At 44.3% G+C, this 20,391-nt stretch overlaps 1 protein-coding gene across 6 annotated transcripts in view; it reads left to right on the top strand.

Moving 5' to 3' along the window:
- KANK1 (KN motif and ankyrin repeat domains 1) overlaps window positions 1-20,391 on the top strand; it is a 127,954-nt gene that overhangs the window by 93,562 nt on the left and 14,001 nt on the right. For all 6 annotated transcript variants that reach the window (XM_030968369.1, XM_030968371.1, XM_030968372.1 and 3 more), the window contains 2 exons: window positions 7,211-9,862; window positions 19,860-20,078. In XM_030968369.1, coding sequence (XP_030824229.1) covers window positions 7,211-9,862; window positions 19,860-20,078 — 2,871 coding nt within the window. The remainder of the gene's footprint in view (window positions 1-7,210; window positions 9,863-19,859; window positions 20,079-20,391) is intronic.

Here is a 20,391-nt window from a genome sequence, read left to right as displayed (position 1 = left end):
TCTGTGGTTGAGGAATTGAGCCCTGAGGAGGGGGTGACGGTGGGACATCCAGATCAGTGCACCCATCTGATCACCAGTACCAAAGCAAGCGCTGGCCAGACAGCCTCACTTCAGTGCCAGGTGAGATCATGGAGGAGATCCTCCTGAAAATTATGTACATGAAAAATAAGGAGGTGTTTGCTGACAGCCAACATGGCTTCACTGAGGGCACGCCATGCCCAACAAATGTGGGGGCCTTCCGTGGTGGGGTGACAGTGGATGGTGGGATGAGGGAATATCGAAGATCCAGTATTATCTACCTGGATTTATGGAAAGTATTTGACACTGTCTCACCTTTCTAAACCAGAGACACATGGATTTGATAGATGTATAAAGAATAGACTGTATGCCTGCAGTCAAAGAGTTGTACTCAACAACTCAATGTCCAAATGAAGATTAGTGACACCCCCTCCAGGCTCAGTAATGGGACTGGCACTGTTTAATGTCTTTATTGGTGACATGATCAGTGGCAGCACCTTCAGCACATTTGCCAGGGATACCAGGTCATGTAGTGTGGCCAACAGTCCGGGGAGCAGGGATGCTATCCAGAAGGACTGACAGGCTTGAGAGGTGGGCCTGTGTCCTCAAGTACAGCAAGGCCAAGTGTAAGGTTCTGTGTCGGGGCAATCCTGAGCACAAATACAGGCTGAGCAGAGAATGGACTGAGAGCAGCCTCAGGGAGACGGACTTGGGGATGTTGTTTGACAAGAAGCTTTAAATAACCCAGCAACCCAGTGTATTTGCAGCCCAGAAAACCAATTGTATCTTGGGCTGCATCCATAGAAGTGTGACCAACAGGTCAAGGGAGGCCATTCTCCCCCTTTTCTCTACACTTGTGAGACCCCACCTGGAATACTGTGTCAAGGTGTGGATCCCCCAGCATAAGAGGCATGTGGACCTGCTGGAGTGAGTTCAGAGGATGGTCATTAAGATGATCAGAGGGCTGGATCATCTCTCCTGTGAAGACAGGCTGAGAAAGTGTGAGTTGCTCAGCCTGGAGAAGTGAAACCTCCAGGGAGACCTTCCAGCAACATTCTGAGCACATACAGGGGGGCCTGCAAGAAAGCTGGAGGCACTTTCTATGAGGACATGTAGTGATGCTTTTAATGTTACTTGCATTGTGGCTGTGATTATTTATTTTCCTGTTGCTGTAATCATCCTATTTCTAGAAACCGGCATGGTATTAAACGAGCAGATAAATTCTTTAAATTCCTTCTTTTACCAAAGTTACATGGTAAATGGGCCATCTTAGCCCAGTGCCCTGGTGTTTGTTCCCAGAGCAAGCAAAACACTGTAGCCATCTGAACCGTCTCTTTTCAACTGATGCTGCTTATGTTCATTGACTTAAGGTACTACATCTCTGTACCTTAAGAATTGACTGTATTCTGAATTGACTTAATTCACATTTCTGCAGCGTAACCACTGCAAATACCTGAGCTGGAGCATCTACATTGTGAAATAAAACCCATATAAATACTATACAGCTTCACCCCTTCTCTGTTATTATCAGGGAAGTTGCTATCCTCCGTTTTCTGATTACAACCCCCTCCCTAAGCACTGAGTATTTAGATGTCAGATTTAAAAGTCAGCTCTCCAGCTGGGGTATTGGCACATAAATTTTGAAAAGTAATCTAATAAGTGTTTTCCCAGTTTTCTGCTTCTCATTTTTTTTCAAATTAAATTTGCAGCATGCATTTTACACCAGAGATTTATTTGTTTGGTAAAATGTGCAGTAAATGCTCCTCTGTAACAGGAGAATCCTCCATCCCTCTAAGTGTGTGTTTGGTAGCAGGTCCGTTCTGGTTGGGGAGCTCTGGTTTGGACTGTAGTACCCCATACCCAACAGTATCACGTGCATCAGGAGTTAAATCACATTTGCTTAGAGCATAATTGTTGCTGAGTATGAGCAAAACAGCCTACCTTCCTTACAAGGTGGTATTTATTGGTTGGTTTTCCATGGCAGAAAAGGAGAGGAAGGTGTTATCAGCCACACCCACAGTACAGTGTAGCATTCTGGGCAGTTGTGCAGTTGTGCAGTGTACTTGTACAAGCAGAGCTGGGCCATCCCAGCACCACAGCCTTGTGCTGCAGGCAGGGTGGCTGAGGCCAGCACCCAGCCCCAGGGTATGATCATGAGCAGCTTGCTGGCTTGCCATGCCTTTCCTCCTTACAGAAGATGAGCAGCCTGCTGGGGCAGTGTGTACTCCACACCTGTGGTGTGCTTCACATTGCCACTTTCTGCTTTAACTGCAAAGAGAAAATAAAACAGTTGATGCTCCTGCTGTGTCTGGAAAAGTACAGAAATTATTTGCTGTTTCTGTAAGTTTTTCTCTCTAGATTCTTGGAATAAAAAAAAAACCAGAACTTTTAGGTCAACTGTTTAGTTTTTGGACTTTTCCCCACCAGCACTTTTGAAAACAATAGAGACCTAGATTGAACTGCTGGGGAGCAAGTAGTTTCATGGTGTCTCCTGTATATCGCTAGCCAAGAGAAAACTGACAAAATGAGTGTGAAAGTCAAGGTCTATTTTCCAAGAGGTTTTATTGTGGTTTTGTTTAACTTATATTCAAATCCCAACACTTAAAAGGTGAATGAAAGAAAAATGGTCAAATATTCAGTTTTGCTCTTTTTTTTTCTTTTTTTTTTTTGTTTTGTTTTGTTTTGTTTTGTTTTTGTTTTGTTTTGTTTTGTAAGTGCTTGGCCTCATGAGTTTTGGATCTTGGATCTTTTCAGAAGGTGAGACCGATGTTTATATATAGTAAAGTGAAGAAAAATAAAAGAACGAAAGTAGTATTTTGGAGGTGGGGGGGAAGGGGAAAATTCACCAATTTATTCTCTGTTGTAGTAAGGAATCAAAAAGTCAGAACTTTTCTTTTTTAATTCCCTTTCCTGGCCCAGATAAACTTTCAAATTGAAGTTGAGCATATAAAAATACTGATTGATTCCATTTATGCCAACTATTGCTTCTGCATTTTTTTTCTTTGCAACATTCTTTATGAATTGTCTTAAGCCACAACTCTGGAAGGAGACTGTTATTCATAACAATATTTCAGTGAAAAATACTACTTTAGTAATGATCAAATCCATGATAAAAATGCGTTAGAGCAGATATCATAACCAGATGGGGAGAGCAGGCTCAACATATGATATCTGTATTTTTCAAGGCACCTCAGACTTTCAGTGTTGGAAATACATCTTCTGTTTGCTCTTCTTGGACCCTCCAAGTCAGCTCTACAATAAAGGTTTTCTTGCATGCAGAACCAAAACCCAATGTGTGTCCACATTTCCCTTGCTTTTGTCTTCCTGAGAAGTCTTGTGTCACAGAAACTAAATATTATATTCTTTTTCCAGTTCTCCTGGTCTGAAAGCTGCCACGATTAGTGTGGATCAGATAGAGCTGACTCAATGTTTTAATATACTGATGTTCTTGTGTAGTGCAGTGGATAGGATGTAATTTAATAGAAGTTGGCAAAACTGGAATGTTTGGACAGAGTCAGTCCCGGTGGTACAGAAAGTGAGGAGTACATTTTTTAAATGCCACTTGTGTCCTGCCCATGGTTATCCTGTGGCAGGAGAGGGAAATGAAGGCTTTGTGTACTTCTGGAGAAATGCATTAATAATGACAGTACCACAACGAGGTCTCTATGCTTCACAGAGTGTTCTGCTTCACTGGTACTGGCTTTAAAACATGGTGTGTTTGTGTCTCATTGCATTTGGATTTGATGATCTTAAAGGTCTTTTCCAACCTTCCTTTTCTATGAAAAGAAGAGTGTCTGCAGCATTTGTACAGACAAAAGTGTATGTGTTTGTGCATCTGCACCTGTGATTAATACTTGCCTGATATACTACAGAGGCTAGGGAATAGTTCTAACTTCACCAATGTCCATGATTAACTGGCGAAGGATGAGACAAGGAGCCTAACAAGAGTGTTTGTACTGTGTGGTGTTTGCTGCAATACTTCTGTGTGTGTGGGCATAGGAATCTTTGGCTCACTTGAGGTCTTTGGGCATGAAGGGACACTGAGGTTAATCTGGGGTAGCTGCTGCTGTAGCGTTTGCTACTCACCCACCACAGCTTAGGAAGTGAATGTATCCATGGTTCATCCACAACCTGAGGGCTGAAAAGGCTGCATCCTTACCAGGTATTTATTAATTTTATTTTTATTAGATTTTTCCCCTTTTGGAACCAACAAAACCATTTTTATTGCTTCAAAACAGCCATCCATTTTGTTTTCTTTCATGTTTAGCAGGCACACCCATTTTGACTTTTCTCTGAGACAACAAAATGCACAAAGGCTTGGCACAGCTCCTGCAAGCTGCATCAGTGTTGTGCTGGTGGTGGTAGTGGATTGCATGCCTGATCCCCTTTTGTCTTAACGTACCAAGAAGTTCTCCAGGGGTCAGCTGACAATACTGGGATCGCATGGGCGGAATGCTCACTGTGCTGTTTTAAGAAGAAGCAGCAGGCACTCGGCTCCAGGCACAAACAAATTGCATCCTGGCAGTGCTGCCAGCTTAAGCTGAGGACAGAGAGATTCCACTGTGAAGACACTAAGCTGTCTGCACGTCTTATAGAGTAGTTTAGTGAGGGATTCAGCGTCAGAGTGGTTGTTTCTCTCTTACTATTTATTATTTATAGGTTTCTGTTGAGCAATCTTAATTCCATGAAGAACAAAATACATAAGAGATTTGACTCCCATGACTGAACATGAGATTTGCATGTCTTTTTAGAGGTTTTATGAATATTTTTCCAAATATGCATTAATTCTTAAGTCCTAAGTCCTTCACAGAGGAAGAGTCTGTTCTTCCTTCCCGCATCCAATGCTTACGCATTGTGCCCAAGGACAGTTTAGAAAAATTGTTTGACTTCACTGGTGTAGTGATGGGAAAATCAGAGATGTTGCTGGGTAGGAGGACAAGGACCAAGACAAGCAAAGGAAAGGAACTGGGGGAAATGGGACAACAGGTAAAACTGATGGAGCTTGAATTTACATGGGCAGGGTAAAGTGACTAGAACCAAACCTGAGATGAGGGGTGCGAGTATAACCAGATTTTGGTCTATAATTGGTGCAAGCAAATGGATGTAAGAAATACAGGGAGAAAATGGTTGAGTAATACAAAGTATGAGGAGAAGGCAAAAAGAATTCAGAAGGGTACAGGGAGTGAGGGTCAAGGAGAGAGGGGGCACAAACCTAGGGTACAGGCAGGACCGACCTAGGGTGTGGAGGTGTTGGGGTGTGGAGAGTTTTTCTGCAGGGAATGGAGCTAGCATGAGAATCTGGGAACAGAATACTGACTTCAGGGAGGAAGAGGAGTAATTTAGAGAATTTGCTCTCATTCTCTCCATGGCAGTGGGAGTCCTGGAGATTGTTCCCCTGCCTGACATTGAGGCAGTCCTACTGGACAGCACTGAGCTGTGTGTCCTCATGTGTCTGAAGTGTTTTTGTATGCATGTATTTTTGCTTCCAGTGGTATTTAGATGGCTATTTTGGGTGTATCTGTAAGTAAATATCACACCACACTGACAGTCTGGTCTTTCAGCAGAAACATGTGGTCTGGGGGGGTTGTTTGTGTCTGTCGAACCGTCTGTCTACACTGCAGAACCGAGGTACTAAGGTGACCTGGCCGGCCCCAGTGCTGTGGCTCTGACATGTGCGTGCCTGTGTCTGTGCCTCCATGCTATTCTCTTCCCGAACCGTGGATGATAGGCTCTTCTGAGCAGCGTCCTCCTCTATAGCTCGGGATGTCCTGTAGTAGCCAAAAGCATGCCATGAAAGCCTTACACTGTTTGCAGGTTAAGCTTTTCCTAAGTATGCCAAGGAGAGTGGAAAAACAGGAGCTCAGGAGCTCCCCACCCCCGCCGAAAACCTTTTCAGTACAACATTAAGTCACTTCCTGTAGTTGCAGTAAGTCTAGAGCTTCTTTTTTCCCCCTCCTCTCTGCCCCCTGCCTCCTCCTTCCCTGAGGCTTGTATTGCTTTAGGAAGACGCGGCGCCCGAGGCTCTCCTTTGGGAAGCGGGCGGGAGCGGAGGGGGCAGCGCGGCGGGCGGAGCGCAGCGCGGCGCAGCGCGGGGGAGGAGGACGGCGCTTCCTTATGGGGTGATTGAAGCAGGAGCGAGCCGAGGGAGGCAGGGCTCCGGCGTGTGACACATGAAGCTGGGACAGCCATACGTGGCTGGAAAATTTGCAGTGTGGGGGCAGAGACATGTGGCTAAGTCAGGTAACCGGAAAGCTGGCTTTTATTATTCCTCCAGCGCATAACTTGCAATAGTTGTTTTTCCGTTGTTTTTTGGTTTGGTTTTTTTTTTCCCCTTTATTTGTATTTTTCCTCCTGCCAAGTATGAGGCCACGAGGAGCAGGTTGTAAGGCAGTGCTGTACATAAATACGCAGCCTGAGAAAACCCAGCCGATGTATTGAACTTTTTATTTAGATTGCTTCAGGAACAGGTGAGTCCTGCGGTTGGAGGGCAGGCGGGTGCACCTCTTGTATGACGCTTGTCCCTGAGCAGGGGGGTTCGGGACCCTGCTGGAAGGGGATCTTGCTGCCTGTCGTGGTGGTGGGAGCTTCACGGAGTTTAAAATGAAAGAGGCAGAGGTGCTGGTGAAACTAATACGAGCTGAGGTGCGAGCAAATTGGTGGTGCTGCTGTTGCACCACCCAGAGCCATGAAACAGCCCTGCAGAGCTGTGTAAAGTCCAGTGGCATCAGTTGCATAAGGAGCAAGGTCAGAGTTCCCATTGCCTGTTTGAATGCACCCTCTAGAGAAGTTGGTCTGCGGATGATTCGTGTGGTACATTGTAATCCTGTGGTCTTTACATGATAACATAGCATGTGGGAAGGCTTGGTGGGGCATAGGAAGACTGGAAGGATTTGAGCAAGAACTGGAAGGATTTGAGATACTAGCTGCGCCCCTTCATTAACAGACACTATCTCTGTGTATGCATGTGTTCACATTTATGTGGGTATGCACTTCTCAGCATTTGAAAACCCACTGATTAACTTTTAAAAAGTTAATCAGGATTTAGTGTTAAGGGTCAGTCAGCGGAAAGTCGGTCTGTTCGCTGAGCTGCAGCAGCAGTTTCTGCCTCAGGCATGCAGTGAGCACCCGTCCTTCAACGCTTATGTGTGAGTACATAGTTTACTGAATGCTGATTCTGTTTCTTCTTTTCCAGAAAAAGAGGAAGTTGATATAAATGGAGAAGATGAAAAAGAACGGAAGGACCCCTATTTTGTGGAAACACCTTATGGCTACCAGCTAGACTTGGATTTTCTGAAGTATGTGGATGATATACAAAAGGGGAATACCATTAAGAAACTAAATATAAGAAAGAGGAGGAAAGCTGTACCAGCCTCGGTGGGTACCAAGAACTCTGGTGGCCAGTGCAGTGGCTGGACCTCCACAGAGTCTCTCTCTTCATCGAACAGTGATGAGAACAAGCAGTCTTTGGCAACGAGGTGTCAAGTAACCTTGCCTGTCCCTGCCAAACCCTCGGTTTCCTTTGAAGTGTCTCCTACCTACTTAACTGTCCCAGAGAATAAACAGCTTCCTCCTCCCTCCCCCCAGCCTCCTCGGCACAACGTCCTTGTAACAAAAACCCTCATGGAAACACGGAGGCGACTGGAGCAGGAGAGGATGATGCAGGTCACGCCTGGAGATGTCCGCAGGCCTCGACTTTCCAGCTTTGGAGGCATGGGCTCCACAAGCTCCCTCCCCTCTTTTGTGGGATCCAGTGGGTACAGTCATGTGTCTCAGCACCTGCAGAATGGGTATCAGGGGAACGGTGACTATGGTGCCTGTTTCAGCTCCTCACTGGGCAGTTCCATTCGTCACAGCCCCATGAGCTCGGGAATATCCACACCGGTCACCAACGTGAGCCCGGTGCATCTGCAGCACATCAGGGAGCAAATGGCGGTTGCCCTCAAGCGTCTCAAGGAGCTCGAGGAGCAAGTCAAGACTATTCCTGTGCTGCAGGTCAAAATTTCAGTGTTGCAGGAGGAGAAGAGGCACATGATGGCTGAACTGAAGAACCACAGGAAAGCCACTCAAAATGACTCATACGGTTTCAGAAAGCGATCCTATAGTGCAGGAAATGCAGAGCAGTGGGAACACATGTCTCAGGTGAGAAGAGGTGGAGAACTGTATATAGATTGTGAGGAAGAGATGGAGAGTGTGGAGCAGAGCTCTCAGAGGATAGAGGAGTTCAGGCAGCTGACTGCTGAGATGCAAGCCCTGGAGAAAAAAATCCAAGATAGCAACTACGAAAGTCCGGCAAACTTTCGGGTGAACAGAGAAAGTCCGGCAAAAGAAGCCCGATCTGTTGCTGTGGGTGCTGATGAGAACATGAACGATGTTGTTATATACAACAGAGCTGCAAGGCAACACAAAGAAATAGCTGTGGGGACAGAGAAAGAAGTGAGGGAGTGTGGAGTTGGGGTGACAGAGGCCATGCTTGGATTGTCTACAGAGGTGGAGAAGGAGATAGAGCTTCAGCAGCAGACCATCGAGGCCCTTAAGGAGAAGATATATAGACTAGAGGTGCAGTTAAAGGAAACCACCCACGACAGGGAAATGACCAAATTAAAACAGGAGTTGCAGGCAGCTGGGTCTAGAAAGAAGGTGGATAAAGCCATGATGGCTCAGCCCCATGTTGTCAGTAGGATGGTGGAGGCTGTCATACAAACGAGAGACCAAATGGTGGGAGACCACGTGGACGTTGCTGATTCGTCAGTGGGAAACCATCTGCAGACGAGCAGCATCGGCACCTCCTGCAGACCTGCCACGCGGAGCACGGCTGTGGGCCCCGAGCTCCTGATGAGCAGATGGCTGGTGAGGGAGAGGGCAGACGTGCAAGATCAGGGTACAGGGAGGTCCATGGAGCTGCATGATAAGTCCGTGGGCACAGAGACAAGCATCTGTGAGACAGGTGTCAACACGGAGGAGCCGTCAGAGGTGCCGAGCCCTTGCCAGATGGCACAGGCGGTTGGAGCAGTGAGGTCTGTGGGCTGCGGGGACTGCTCGGTGAACGTGGTGGTTTGTGTGCCCAAGGAACACGTGTCCCGTGAAACTGCCACAGAGGCTGTACCCAGGGCAGAGGCAATGGTGATGGCTGTGCCTTCCACAGCTAGCCAGCAAACCAGCACTGCTTTGGAGATGGTGAGCCAGTGCACCAGCACGGAGGTGGCCTGCCTGGCAAACTGTGGGACTAACACCACTCTGAGCAGCTGTGATAAGCAGACTGGCACGGACAGCGTGGAGCTGCGGAGTGTGGCAGTAGGGGATGGCCGGGTGAAGGACATACACATGTCTGCTAAGATGCGTTCGGTTGGAGTGGGCACCGTGCTCTCCAGCCACCCTGGCTTTGAAAAGCCTTCTGCAATAAAAACCAAAGACTGTGGCACTGGGCAGATAAGTGTTTATGAGAACTATCTGGTTGGTCTGAAAATGAGGAGCATTGCCTGTGGACCCCCGCCGTTGCCGGTTGTCCCAGCTGGCACCAGGAGCATAGGCGTTGGGGGAGAGTCTGTGTGCGACCCAGTCAGTGGTCAGTCGGAGAGCCCTCTGCCTCCATCTGAGCTGAGGACAGGCTTGGATCACTACATTGAACGTGTGCAGAAGCTGCTGCAGGAACAGCAGATGCTGCTTGCTGAAAATTACAGCGAATTGGCAGAAGCCTTTGGGGAGCCCCACTCCCAGATTGGATCTCTCAATTCACAACTCATCAGCACCCTCACCTCCATCAACTCTGTCATGAAATACGCCAGTACAGAGGAGCTGCGTAGCCTGGACCTTCAGAAGCAATGCATGGAGAGAAGCGCCCCAGCAGGTAAGCCCAGCATCAAGGCACACATCTGGTGCATTGTTCAGCTCTTTCCCAGGGCTGCAGATCAGTTGCCTGCTAGGTTCTCTGTTAGTCTGGAAGCCACTGTGTAGCCCTCCCCAAAGAAGCACAGAGCATAGCCCTGTTATTGAATGCCCATTGGGTATTCCGTCCAACCCATCGCTGGCAGCTGAAAAAGCAGAGTTTCATCTCTCCCAGTCTAGCAGGCTCTGAAGGTCCTGTTGATGATGGTGCCATGGCTCTGACCATGCAAGAGAGGTGTCAAAAATTTTGAAAGGTTTAACCACTGTGCAACGTGCTGACTTCATGTTATAACTTCAGGAGTTTTGAGGTTAATGCGCATGGGTTTGGAATTTTAAACTTGGCATGCATTTTTTTGAAACAACAGTGTCAGATTTTTCAGAGCCAAAAGTCACTTACAGTGTTGGTATCAAACTGACTTGTTTCCACAGACATTTGCCTAGATTTTGTAGTATTTCTTCCAAAGGCACATTGCCTTTGTTCCTTGTGCTGCTCAGACAGAGAGCTGTGGGGTGCTTTCCCTATTCCAGCAGGGCTGATTGCTTTATAATAGGCAACTCCAGAGCACTTCACAGAAATCACATCTTGGACTTTCTCTGTTCCAGTAACTGTTTGTTGTAATCCCTAGTTACAGCCTCGTGTTTGAAAGGCATAACTACTGCTGGAGGTTTTGGTGACATTCAGAAAAGGCAAGAATTTTAATTTAAACACTCCTTGCCTTTTATTTATTAATTTAAAAAATATAGACAATTATTTTGAGGGATTTTTTTTATTCCCTGGGGTAGAGTTGAGTACTTTTTTTTTTTTAAGTGTCTGATCATCTAGTTTAAAACTTGGCCATTTTTTTAAATATCAGTGAATCCAACCACATTACTCTTAAGTTTATAAATGGTGGCATCCTGGAAACCATTATGTAATGCCTGGTGGTGGCTGTTAGATACCTTCTTCTTGCTCCTGTTATACAGTGGCTGAAACAAGAGGTTAAGGAGGTGGCAAAGACTGGCTCAAATACATGTTCTGTAGATGCTGAATAAGGGAAAAAACCCTGAGTATGTACTATTTAATGTCAGCATAATGTTATTGGCTAATCCAAATAGTGACATAAAGGTCTTGCAGCTTGCTTACTGTCTTAAAATTTACCTATTTTTGTTAAAATGCAGGTTGGTAAATCTGGTATTCTAGCACATCTGTTGATGTGCTAAATAGAACCATCCACGTAATAAACTGAGTTTAAAAACCTCAAAGGTTTAGGTTCTCATAGTGAAGGAATAAGCAACATTTATGTAGTGGTAAGGAAAACAGATGATACTCTGTCTGCATACATGCAATATGATACTGTATAAGCAATATTATTATCTTTCGGGTATGCTTTATATTCCCGTCTTCTTAGAAGTAGTGATAGAATAAGAAGAAGAAGAAGAAGAAGGGTATCTAGCAGACATCAGAAATGTCTGTAAAACAGTGAACCAGAGTTATCACTAGCTGTAAATCCTTAATTCCTTTCCCTGCTTTTACTGCACAGTATCAAATGTGTAGTCAAGAGGTTTGAAAGCATTTAGACACAGGTGCAGCAACAGATCATATTTACTAAAAATGTTAATACGTGGATTCAGATTTCACATTCCTGATGAAATTATTTTGGAATAACTTTATTTTAACTTGTAATGCCATTATCTTTAGCTGTGGATGATGAGTGTAAAATTTCTTTATTTTTAGTCCCTGGTGAGGGATGCCTGGACAGCACACATAAATCAAGCTATGGTCTGTAATGGTTTAGACCCATGGAGAATTGGAGTGGAAAAGAAGTCTTAAGCCTGAAATGTTACCCTGTCTCTTTCTGTTAATTCTTTAAATACTGCCTTTAATACATTTATATGCTGGTCCTGCTGCCCTTCCTATGGTATTACAGATCATGTGTTACATGTAGAGGGATTATTTGCTGAATGAAGCACTGAATTGAATAATTCTGTAATCATTGGAACTAATAGAGCCTTTCTTTTTCTGTGCATCGGTATTTCATGACAGCTTGTGAGCTCTTAATAAGTCTTTTTCCTCACATTTAGATCTCTTGGATGTAGCTTTTCAGGTGTGTGTGTGAACTCAGCCAGTTCCCTTTTCTCTGGGCCTGGCATCTCAGACTGATTTCTGTAAAGCTTGTATAAACACAGAAAGCCTTCAGAGCACTGAGTCTCTATTCAGATTCAGTTCAAATAAGCAACTGAGTTGAAGCTATTTAGAGAAGCGTGACTGCGCACACCTCTTTTTTTTTAGAAAAATAGGCTGAAGTGTCAGTTTCCAATTACCATCGGTAGTGCCACATTTAATGCTTTATTCAAAGGGCATCCTTAGGAAGGTATCTCTTGGAGGCCAGTTTCTTTTAGGGCAAAAATACCTGACCTAGCTTTGAGGCATATGCCAGCTGTTGGTTTATCTCTTCGTGGGAATCAGTTAGGCTAGCTCTGGACCCTGGTGAAACCGACAAGGACAAAAGCAAAACTTAGGACATGCTCTCTCTTCTCCTAGACGCCATTATCTCTCCCAGGCTCCTTCTTTTCCCCTCCTGGACTCTCCTGGACTCTCTTTCCTCTCCTGGACTCTCTTTCCTCTCCGGGAGTTGTTCCACATTAAAGCTGTGGGACTTTGGTCTGGAGAAGACAGAGCACCTCTCGTCTTCTGCTTTTGTTTTCGTTGGTTTTACCACATGATTTGGGTACCAGTTTGCCATACTAATGGATCAGTGCTCTGTGCTGCTTCTGAGGTAGCACATCAGTCGAGTTCTCAGCTTTACAGATTTATCTCCCTGTTATTGCTGGGGAGACAGGGTGTGCTGCAGGGGCCTCTGCTGCCTCACCTTCCCAGATGCAGTTTGTGGCGGGTGATGGAGACACAGGCAGGAAAGCTGGAGCCTGCTGGGCAGGACGCACGCTGGCAGTTTTCATCTCTAGACACCTTAGACCACTGAGATGATCTCTGAGCCAAGTCTCTTAGCAATTGGTATTTTGCCTGTTGCAAAATCATCACCTTCCCTTCTGTACCTTGGCAACTCCTATTAACATTTACATATGTACTGTCTTTCAGCAGCCCTAGTGACCTTAGGGAATTCAAACCCGCTGGCCAGATGAGCATATTCCCACTCTACAAAGTCATGTTAGCTGGCCTTGGCAGCCTGTGTGTCCATCTTATCCAAATGGATGTGGGTCACAAACCTAGATGCTAACTGATCCATATTCTTAGACTAGACAGCATATAGGAAGCTTAAAGGGAGGCAAGTGGATAATCTCCTCCGTTTGTTGCACTAGATTTTTAAAGAATTTTCAGGATGTTATATTTGAATGGTCATATGATGTGTTTTGCGAGATACCAGCCAGAAGCCTAATGTCACTTGTACAGGTTCTAATTACATGGACTTTTCACAAGTCTTTCACAAGTCTAGGTGGCTGTCTTTCACTGGCAGGGAGTTTTCAAGTATGGTATTTAAGAGCAACTGATCTGCCATTGCCCTGAAAAATTTGCTGAGCATACTTGACCTGAAAATGCATTGCTATTTTGCTTCAGTGGTCTTCAGATATCAGTTTTATTGTCACATTTTTGACCAATCCTGACTGAGTGTCCCAGTAGAAGCATTGCACTGCTTAGTCATCATGAGGAAGGAGGCAGCTTCTTGAGTTAAAACTTCAGGAGTGAAGGAAAATAGGAAGCATGTGGTGTCAGAATGTCTACAGGGTTTGGAAATCTTGATGTGCCATCTGGTGGAAAATCTTCCAAGGTTTTCAGCTTTTAAGTTTTAACCAGAGCTGGGGAAGCAGGCTGAGGGACAATGGAAAGACCAAAAGAATGATGGTGATGTGAGAAGGCCCTGGTTCCCCAAAATTGGACTAATGAGGCAGTGTGAACATGGTTGTCTTTTTCTGTGCTGTCAGTTGTAATGCAGGCAGTTGGAGAAAACTGTTTTTCTTTGCAGCTTTTGTGTTTGAGACACCTTTCTCTTGAAGAATGTGTAATTTGACAGGTTAGTAGCTGCTCTCCTGGCAGCACAGACCATGCTATTGCAGCTGAAGACTTAGGGCTTGCTTGAGGCTCAGAAGCTTGTGCTGATGTTTCACAGGTATAGTGGTGATCCTGTGAAGCTCTGGGTTGCTACAAATCAGAGTGGTTGTGCCTGTGTCTGGGCAGGTGAAGGAAGTCCTCAGCTCCAGCTGCCCCAGATGCCATGCCTTAATCATCAGGTTGAGTTTCTGTACAGATGTTCTCACTTGTGTAGCAAACAGGATACATCCATCAGTCTGCTGGGAAGATGTGGAGCATTTTCCACATTCCTGGAAGGTTGTGCATGACGCAGAACAGCCACACAGATGGTCCCACCTAAGTGCTACATGAGTTCTGTTTATTTACATGTGTCTGGCTGGTGTCTCAGAGAATACAGTGCCTCCTATGCATGTTTACTGTGGCAGGTGCCTTCTGCTGGTTGTGACAACATGGGAAGCTCAAATGGGAATGCTGTTCAAAAATGGTGCCAGCCTCCGTAAACCTCTTTTGAGAGGTTAGATGTACCTTCTCTGGTTATATGTTAACACAAGCTTATTACTGTTGTCATTATTAGCATTGTAGTGTTTGCTGGTTTGTCTCAATGGTAGCACTACTTGTAGTGTTTGAATCCTAAAGCTGTTCTATCTCCTGGCTTCTGCTTCAGTTAGCAGAGAGCATAATTTACCATAGTATAGATTATTTTTCCCTTCAAATTTATTGCTGCTTATAGAGTGGCAATCTGCAGACTGCTAAGCTGTCAGTTAGACAGAGCCCCAGTTCTCTCCCTGTGGTGTGGCACAGAGATGTAATGTTCAGGCAACTGAGCTCTGTTTGGAGTTCCACTCCCATGGTAACAGGCACAGCTATGAATATTTAATAGCAAGAGATTCCCATTTTTCCAAGGAAGTGTTGTCATATTTCAGCAACAATAAAATGTCAGCTGATAAAATCAAATCCACATAAATGAGAAACAAAGAAGTACTGCAAGCTGACCTTCCTACTGTGCCCAGCATCATGAGATGCTTTGAACCACCACTCCTCAGAGAGATGAAGGATGGCTCTCACCAAGCTTCACACACAATTGTCTTGGAAAAGAGAGTGTTTCATAAATAAGATGATTATCTGCTTCAAAGATGTGTGATTTTTTGTGGTCAGTCATGTTTAATGAAGAGAATTGGTTTTAACTTCCAGTTTCAACAAGCTGGATTCACAACCTAATTTGGGGATAGAAAACAACTTCTCAGCACAGAGAAAATAGTTAAAGTGAGAGTGAAAATTAGAGTGTTCTTGCAGTTCTCTTACTAGAGCCTTCATCCTGTTAGAAGGAGTGTTTTCCCTGGAGCTGAATGATAGTTCAACATCTGCCAATGCTCAGGCCCCAAGAGAATCTGCCTTCTGTCAGTTTATTGTATAAAAAGCTTGTGTGTGGCAATTTTTTGTTTTGAAACTTTGAGTTCACTGACTTTTAACCTGGAATGGCTCAAAAGTACCTTTTATAATGAAACTGCTCTCTAGTCTTGTGAAGGTACTGCATTCATCAGTTGGATGGGTTACTATCAATCGTTGCAAATGTTTAAACATAACATGTTTCTCATTACTGCCTTTTTATGTACCTTAGTAGAATGGGTTTTATTCTTTAATAGTTCTGATACGTAGACCAAACTGAAAGTCGATTAAAATAATTTATATTTTAAAAAAAACACTTTTTAGGCATGACAATTTAAAAATACTGGAAGAGAGTACTTCAGTTAAAATAATTTTGTAATGAGCTTATTGTTACTGTAAAGAAATCATGCAGTGTGAAAGAGAAGTATTTCCTTGCTATATATGCTTCAGACAGTATTTGTGCACTGTCTTTAGTGGGGAATGTGTAGCTTGTATCACTGACCATTATAAATGTATTGTGCAAGTAAATGCTTGCACTGACCAAAAGGTTAAAAATAAAATCTTTGTGCAGCTACCACATAAAAAAGCTTGTGCACTTTTTTAACCTACAAGCCTATGATGTTCCATCCAGAGAGCTGGGTTCTCATCCTGATGGTATTTAATCCCCCAGCCTTGTTTGCACTTCTCTTGATTTCCAGTGGGATAAAAGTGTTGTCAAGCTAAATTGTTTTTATGATAATACTTAGGTTTGCTTCCATCAAACTAAATAGAAATTTTCAAAAGCAGGTGAAGGCCAGACTTTTGTTCCCATGAGTTCATCACAAATTCAAAAGAATCTGCTGAGTTCCCTGAACCAGCTAACAGCATTACTACTCGTGCTGTCATAAATGTGAGGGAAAGTCTGCAATTAGGAAGGAAAATTGCATCTTAATAACATTATATTATAGGTGCCAGAAATGGCATGGGTAATCTGTTGCTTCTCTGTAGCAGCTTTGCTGTCACCCTGCTTTAAATTGGTGAGATTTTCAAAAGAAGCACAAGTGATTTATGAGAGGAGATTCCTTCTAAAAAATTAAAAATATGTGTTCTCATTCCATCAAACCACTGGAGCTAATGGATTGGACCACTGAAGATGGTCCAGTCACTTGTTTCCCTATGATACTGATGAGAGCAGCTTTCTGCTAAGTGTTTATGTACAGATGAAGTTGCTTTCTGTGTATTTAGCAAGTTTTTTTGTTTGGTGTGTCATACTTTTGCCTCTAAATTACTCCTGAACTTTTCCAAAATTGTCTACTATATTGAAAAATACATAAGAAGTTTTTGATGGGTCCCTTCTGTAGTTTGCTATTCTATATCAATACTGAGAAACTTACGTCTAGTTTGCAGTATTTGCCTGGAACAGTAAGCTAAGGAATATCATCAAGGCAAGTCTCTGTCTGGAGGGTCTCTGAGGGTCCTGAGGGTCTCTGTCTGGAGGCAGTGCCTGACTAAGTATTGACCTGTTGGCAGATTTGCTGTCAGTCCTGTGCGCCGCAACCTGGAGAAGGATTCTGCTCAAGCATACTTGAGATCTCTCTGAAGTGAGAGGAACAGTCTATTTTAGGATCTGTGTAGACCAGTGGTGATCCTCAGCCAGGGTTTCATTTCCACACTGGAGAGGTGTGCACTACCTCCAGCTGTAAGAGTGGCCCTGCAGTTCTGTGTTGGAGGAAGAAGGAACTCAGTTCATTTGGCTTTTTGGTTTGCACAGCAGTAGATTAATCTATTAAATCATGGACCATTATGTTGGGTGGTACAGCTCTTTCCTTTGTCTGTTTTTCTCAGTGATTTGACTCAGTGCTATCCAAGTGTCTTTATGTTTGCTGTCTTGAAAAGGGGAAGGCCTGGGAGCTGATATTAAATGATAATTAATGGCTTGCAGCATTAATACTGAGTTGGACCCAAAGCTCTCTTTCCCTCATCATTGGGTACTGTGCATGCAATAAGTGTAGACATCTAAGAGCTTTGCAGGGAGAATGAATGCACTGACTGGTTCACCTAATGTACATTTATTGTCTCCTTGCCCTCAAGTCTTGATGTCACCCTCTTTTGTCAGGTGCCAGGAGCCAGCTGAGCAGTACCCTTTTCTTCTTCATTGGAAGGCATGGACATAATGCCCTAGATCCTGAGTTCAGTGTGGTGCTTCTCAGCCAGTGATGCATGTACCAGAAGAGGGAACCTATTGAAATCATGTTGCATTGGTGGCAGGTTCAGGAGAGGCTGTGAGTCAGGGGAGAGAAGTCTTCTACTGTCCTCATTTCTGTCTGTCCTACCCTGCAGCTCACTCCTCTGCCTGTCCCAGGGCAGGAGGGAGACACCTGAGGAAATTTAGGCTCAGGCTTTGGGGGCATGACAGGGATCCACCAGGTGCTGCTGCTGGTTCACCTCAGGCTGGAGCCTCACTTTGCCTTGCCAGAGTCCTGCCTTCAGCTCTGGCATGCATAAGCCCAGCTGTGCCTTCAGACACACCATGGTTATCACAGCTGCTTCTGTAGGAGAACCCTGCTGTCTGGCAGAGTATGCAGACAGTTCTGCTGAAAGCAAACCTGGGCATCTTGGGGACTTTGCATGTCTCTGGATGCTTCAGAACAGGTTTCCTTTACTCCTTTTCATGTCCGCAGAGGCCAGTCTGGAGCAGAAGGGGTGATCTGGTAAAACCAGCCCAGGCAGCCACCACCAGCTGCAGCTAGAAGTGGTTACTCTGCTTGGTACTCTTTAATTGTACCTGTCACAGCTTCAAGCAAACAAAGAGACAGTTCCCTTGTTTTTCAGCTATGGGAGTTTAAAAATCATTGTTGGCTTGATGTTCTATCACCTTGGCAGCCCTCTTCTCCACAGCTGTTGGATGAGGGATGATGCTGTTGGGAAGAGACCTGACCAAAGTCAGTTGGTGCTGCAAAGTTGGTAGTGGTGTGGGAGCAAGGGCAGGACTTCCCTCTTGCTTTTCATGGGTGTCCAGGTGCTCAGCCATGTCTCTAGAAGGGTTACTTCTACCCAGGGGGCCTGGGAAGCTGCTGCCTTCTTACACACACACACACACACACACACACACACACACACACACACACACTTTTCACTCTTCAGAAAAAGCATTTTTGCTGTGCTGCTTGTGACATGATGATCAATGCCCTGCTGTGTGCCTTTTCCTGCAGACAGCTTTCCCTGTATGTTGGAAGAGCTGTAATCTGTGATGGAACTTGGCAATAGGCCTCACTGCTGGAGAAGGGTGCTTTGGGAAATGCACGCAGGGTGAGACTTGGTTGGAAGCTCAGAGACTTGGGTGGGAATGGGAGCAAAAAGGAGGAAGCTGCTGGGAAGTGACCGTGTTTGGAAAAATCAGCTTTGTTATGTCCTGTTGTAGGAAAACTTCACTGAGGTGAAGAAACAAAGGGGAAAGGCAGTCTAACAAGAACAGCTTGCTAGACAGAGATGTAGCTGTGTGTCTAAAAATTAATGTTTGGAATTTGCCTTACTACAGGGTGTTAGCACCCTGTGCAGTGCCACTTATATTTGAATGAGAAGGCTGTGCCTTAGTTCTTGATAAATACAAAGGCAAAAAATAATATACAGGCACATGTCATTGAAAGCAAGAAAAGAATGGGGGAAAAAAAGTAGTAGTGTTTAAAGCAAGTTAAACTTCAGGGTTTTTTTTCCTTAAATGCTGACAAGATCACTAGGGAGCCATATGTGTGTAAAAAACCACTCCGTGTGTTTCACAAACAAAAGCATTTCTGTAGATTTGTAGAGAAGTTGTAATAGCACAGCTGGAGTAACTCCAGGGGAATCTGTAAAAGTCTGTGCGTAATTAGCACTGCCTTTTGAATACACAGTGGGAAAAAGCAAGTGAACACCAAAAAATCAGCGAGGGGAAAAATTTGGTTTAAATACAATTACTAGCTCACTACAATCCTGACCAAAAAAAAAAAAAAAAAAAAAAGGAAATGTAGTGTGTGGGAGTTCATTGCAGTTGTCTCAGTAACTGGGCAAAGCACAGAGCTTCCAGAATTAGTTTAAGTACTGGAAGAAAAAGGAAAAATTCCTGAAAAATTTATGCTTTCATGGAAAATGACATTTCTTAAGAAACAAGTACAATGAAAAGGTTACTGTTCTTGCAGAAAGAACCTTCAGAGCCTGTGAACATGCTGTGCTCCTCAGGCATGTTATCAAGGAGCAGCTCAGTGAGCCCACCCTGACCACAGTGCCAGGAGCTGAGGTCACTGCTCATACTGAAAGAGAAGGAAAAAGAAGGACGTTCCTTTCATGCATTTTAAAGCCATTGTCTTTATAGCTTGTCCTTGTATTGTATATCTTTATCAAAAGAAAAACTCACAGCCATTTTTTTGCGTTTTCTGAAAATGATCACAGTCTTTTTAGGTCCTCAGAAAAGAGTATTTTATAGGACAAGGTTTTTTTTTTTCTAGTTTGTGGAGCTTTTTTTCCTGTGGATCACAATATTGATGGAAATATTATTGTTTGACTCATCCGTGATGCCTACTGTCTTCTTTGGCAGGTGCTACTTTGGAGTACATCCCTCATGGCCAACTTGCAAACACACACTTAACTTCAAATTTGCGAACGCTGAAATTGGAGCAGGACACTGTGCCCACTCAGGAGGAGAGGAAGACTCCCCTGGTGGAAGCTGCTCGGGGAAGGAAGTCTTTTTCTTCTCAGGATAAAGCTCTCACTCCAATTAATCTGACGGATGATCAGCTTGCCTCAGGTCTCTATGGTAATAGCTGTCTCACATTCACCTTTCATCATGCTGGTGGAGTCTGAATATGAAATACAGTTAAAGAAGGTTTTCAATATTCTCAAAAGTACAAAAAGCAGGAAAAGATGCAGCTGAGGGGAAATTCACAGTGTGACATCGTGTGTCTGCAGGTAGCGGTTAGGTTTTAAATGGCAGATTGTAGCGCATCAGTGAAATGCCATTTAGTGTCTTCCTAAGAAAAATCTACTGAAAGATAAAGGGTTAAAAATAAATTTTTATGCATCTTTTTCCTGTCCTTTATATAGAGACTGGTTTAAAAGTTTTTTCAATG

The sequence above is a fragment of the Camarhynchus parvulus genome, chromosome Z, assembly GCF_901933205.1.
Source record: "Camarhynchus parvulus chromosome Z, STF_HiC, whole genome shotgun sequence".
In the NCBI taxonomy this organism is placed as follows: Eukaryota; Metazoa; Chordata; class Aves; order Passeriformes; family Thraupidae; genus Camarhynchus; species Camarhynchus parvulus.
Note: the sequence above shows the minus strand (reverse complement) of the source record. Positions and strands in the feature narration are given on the sequence as shown.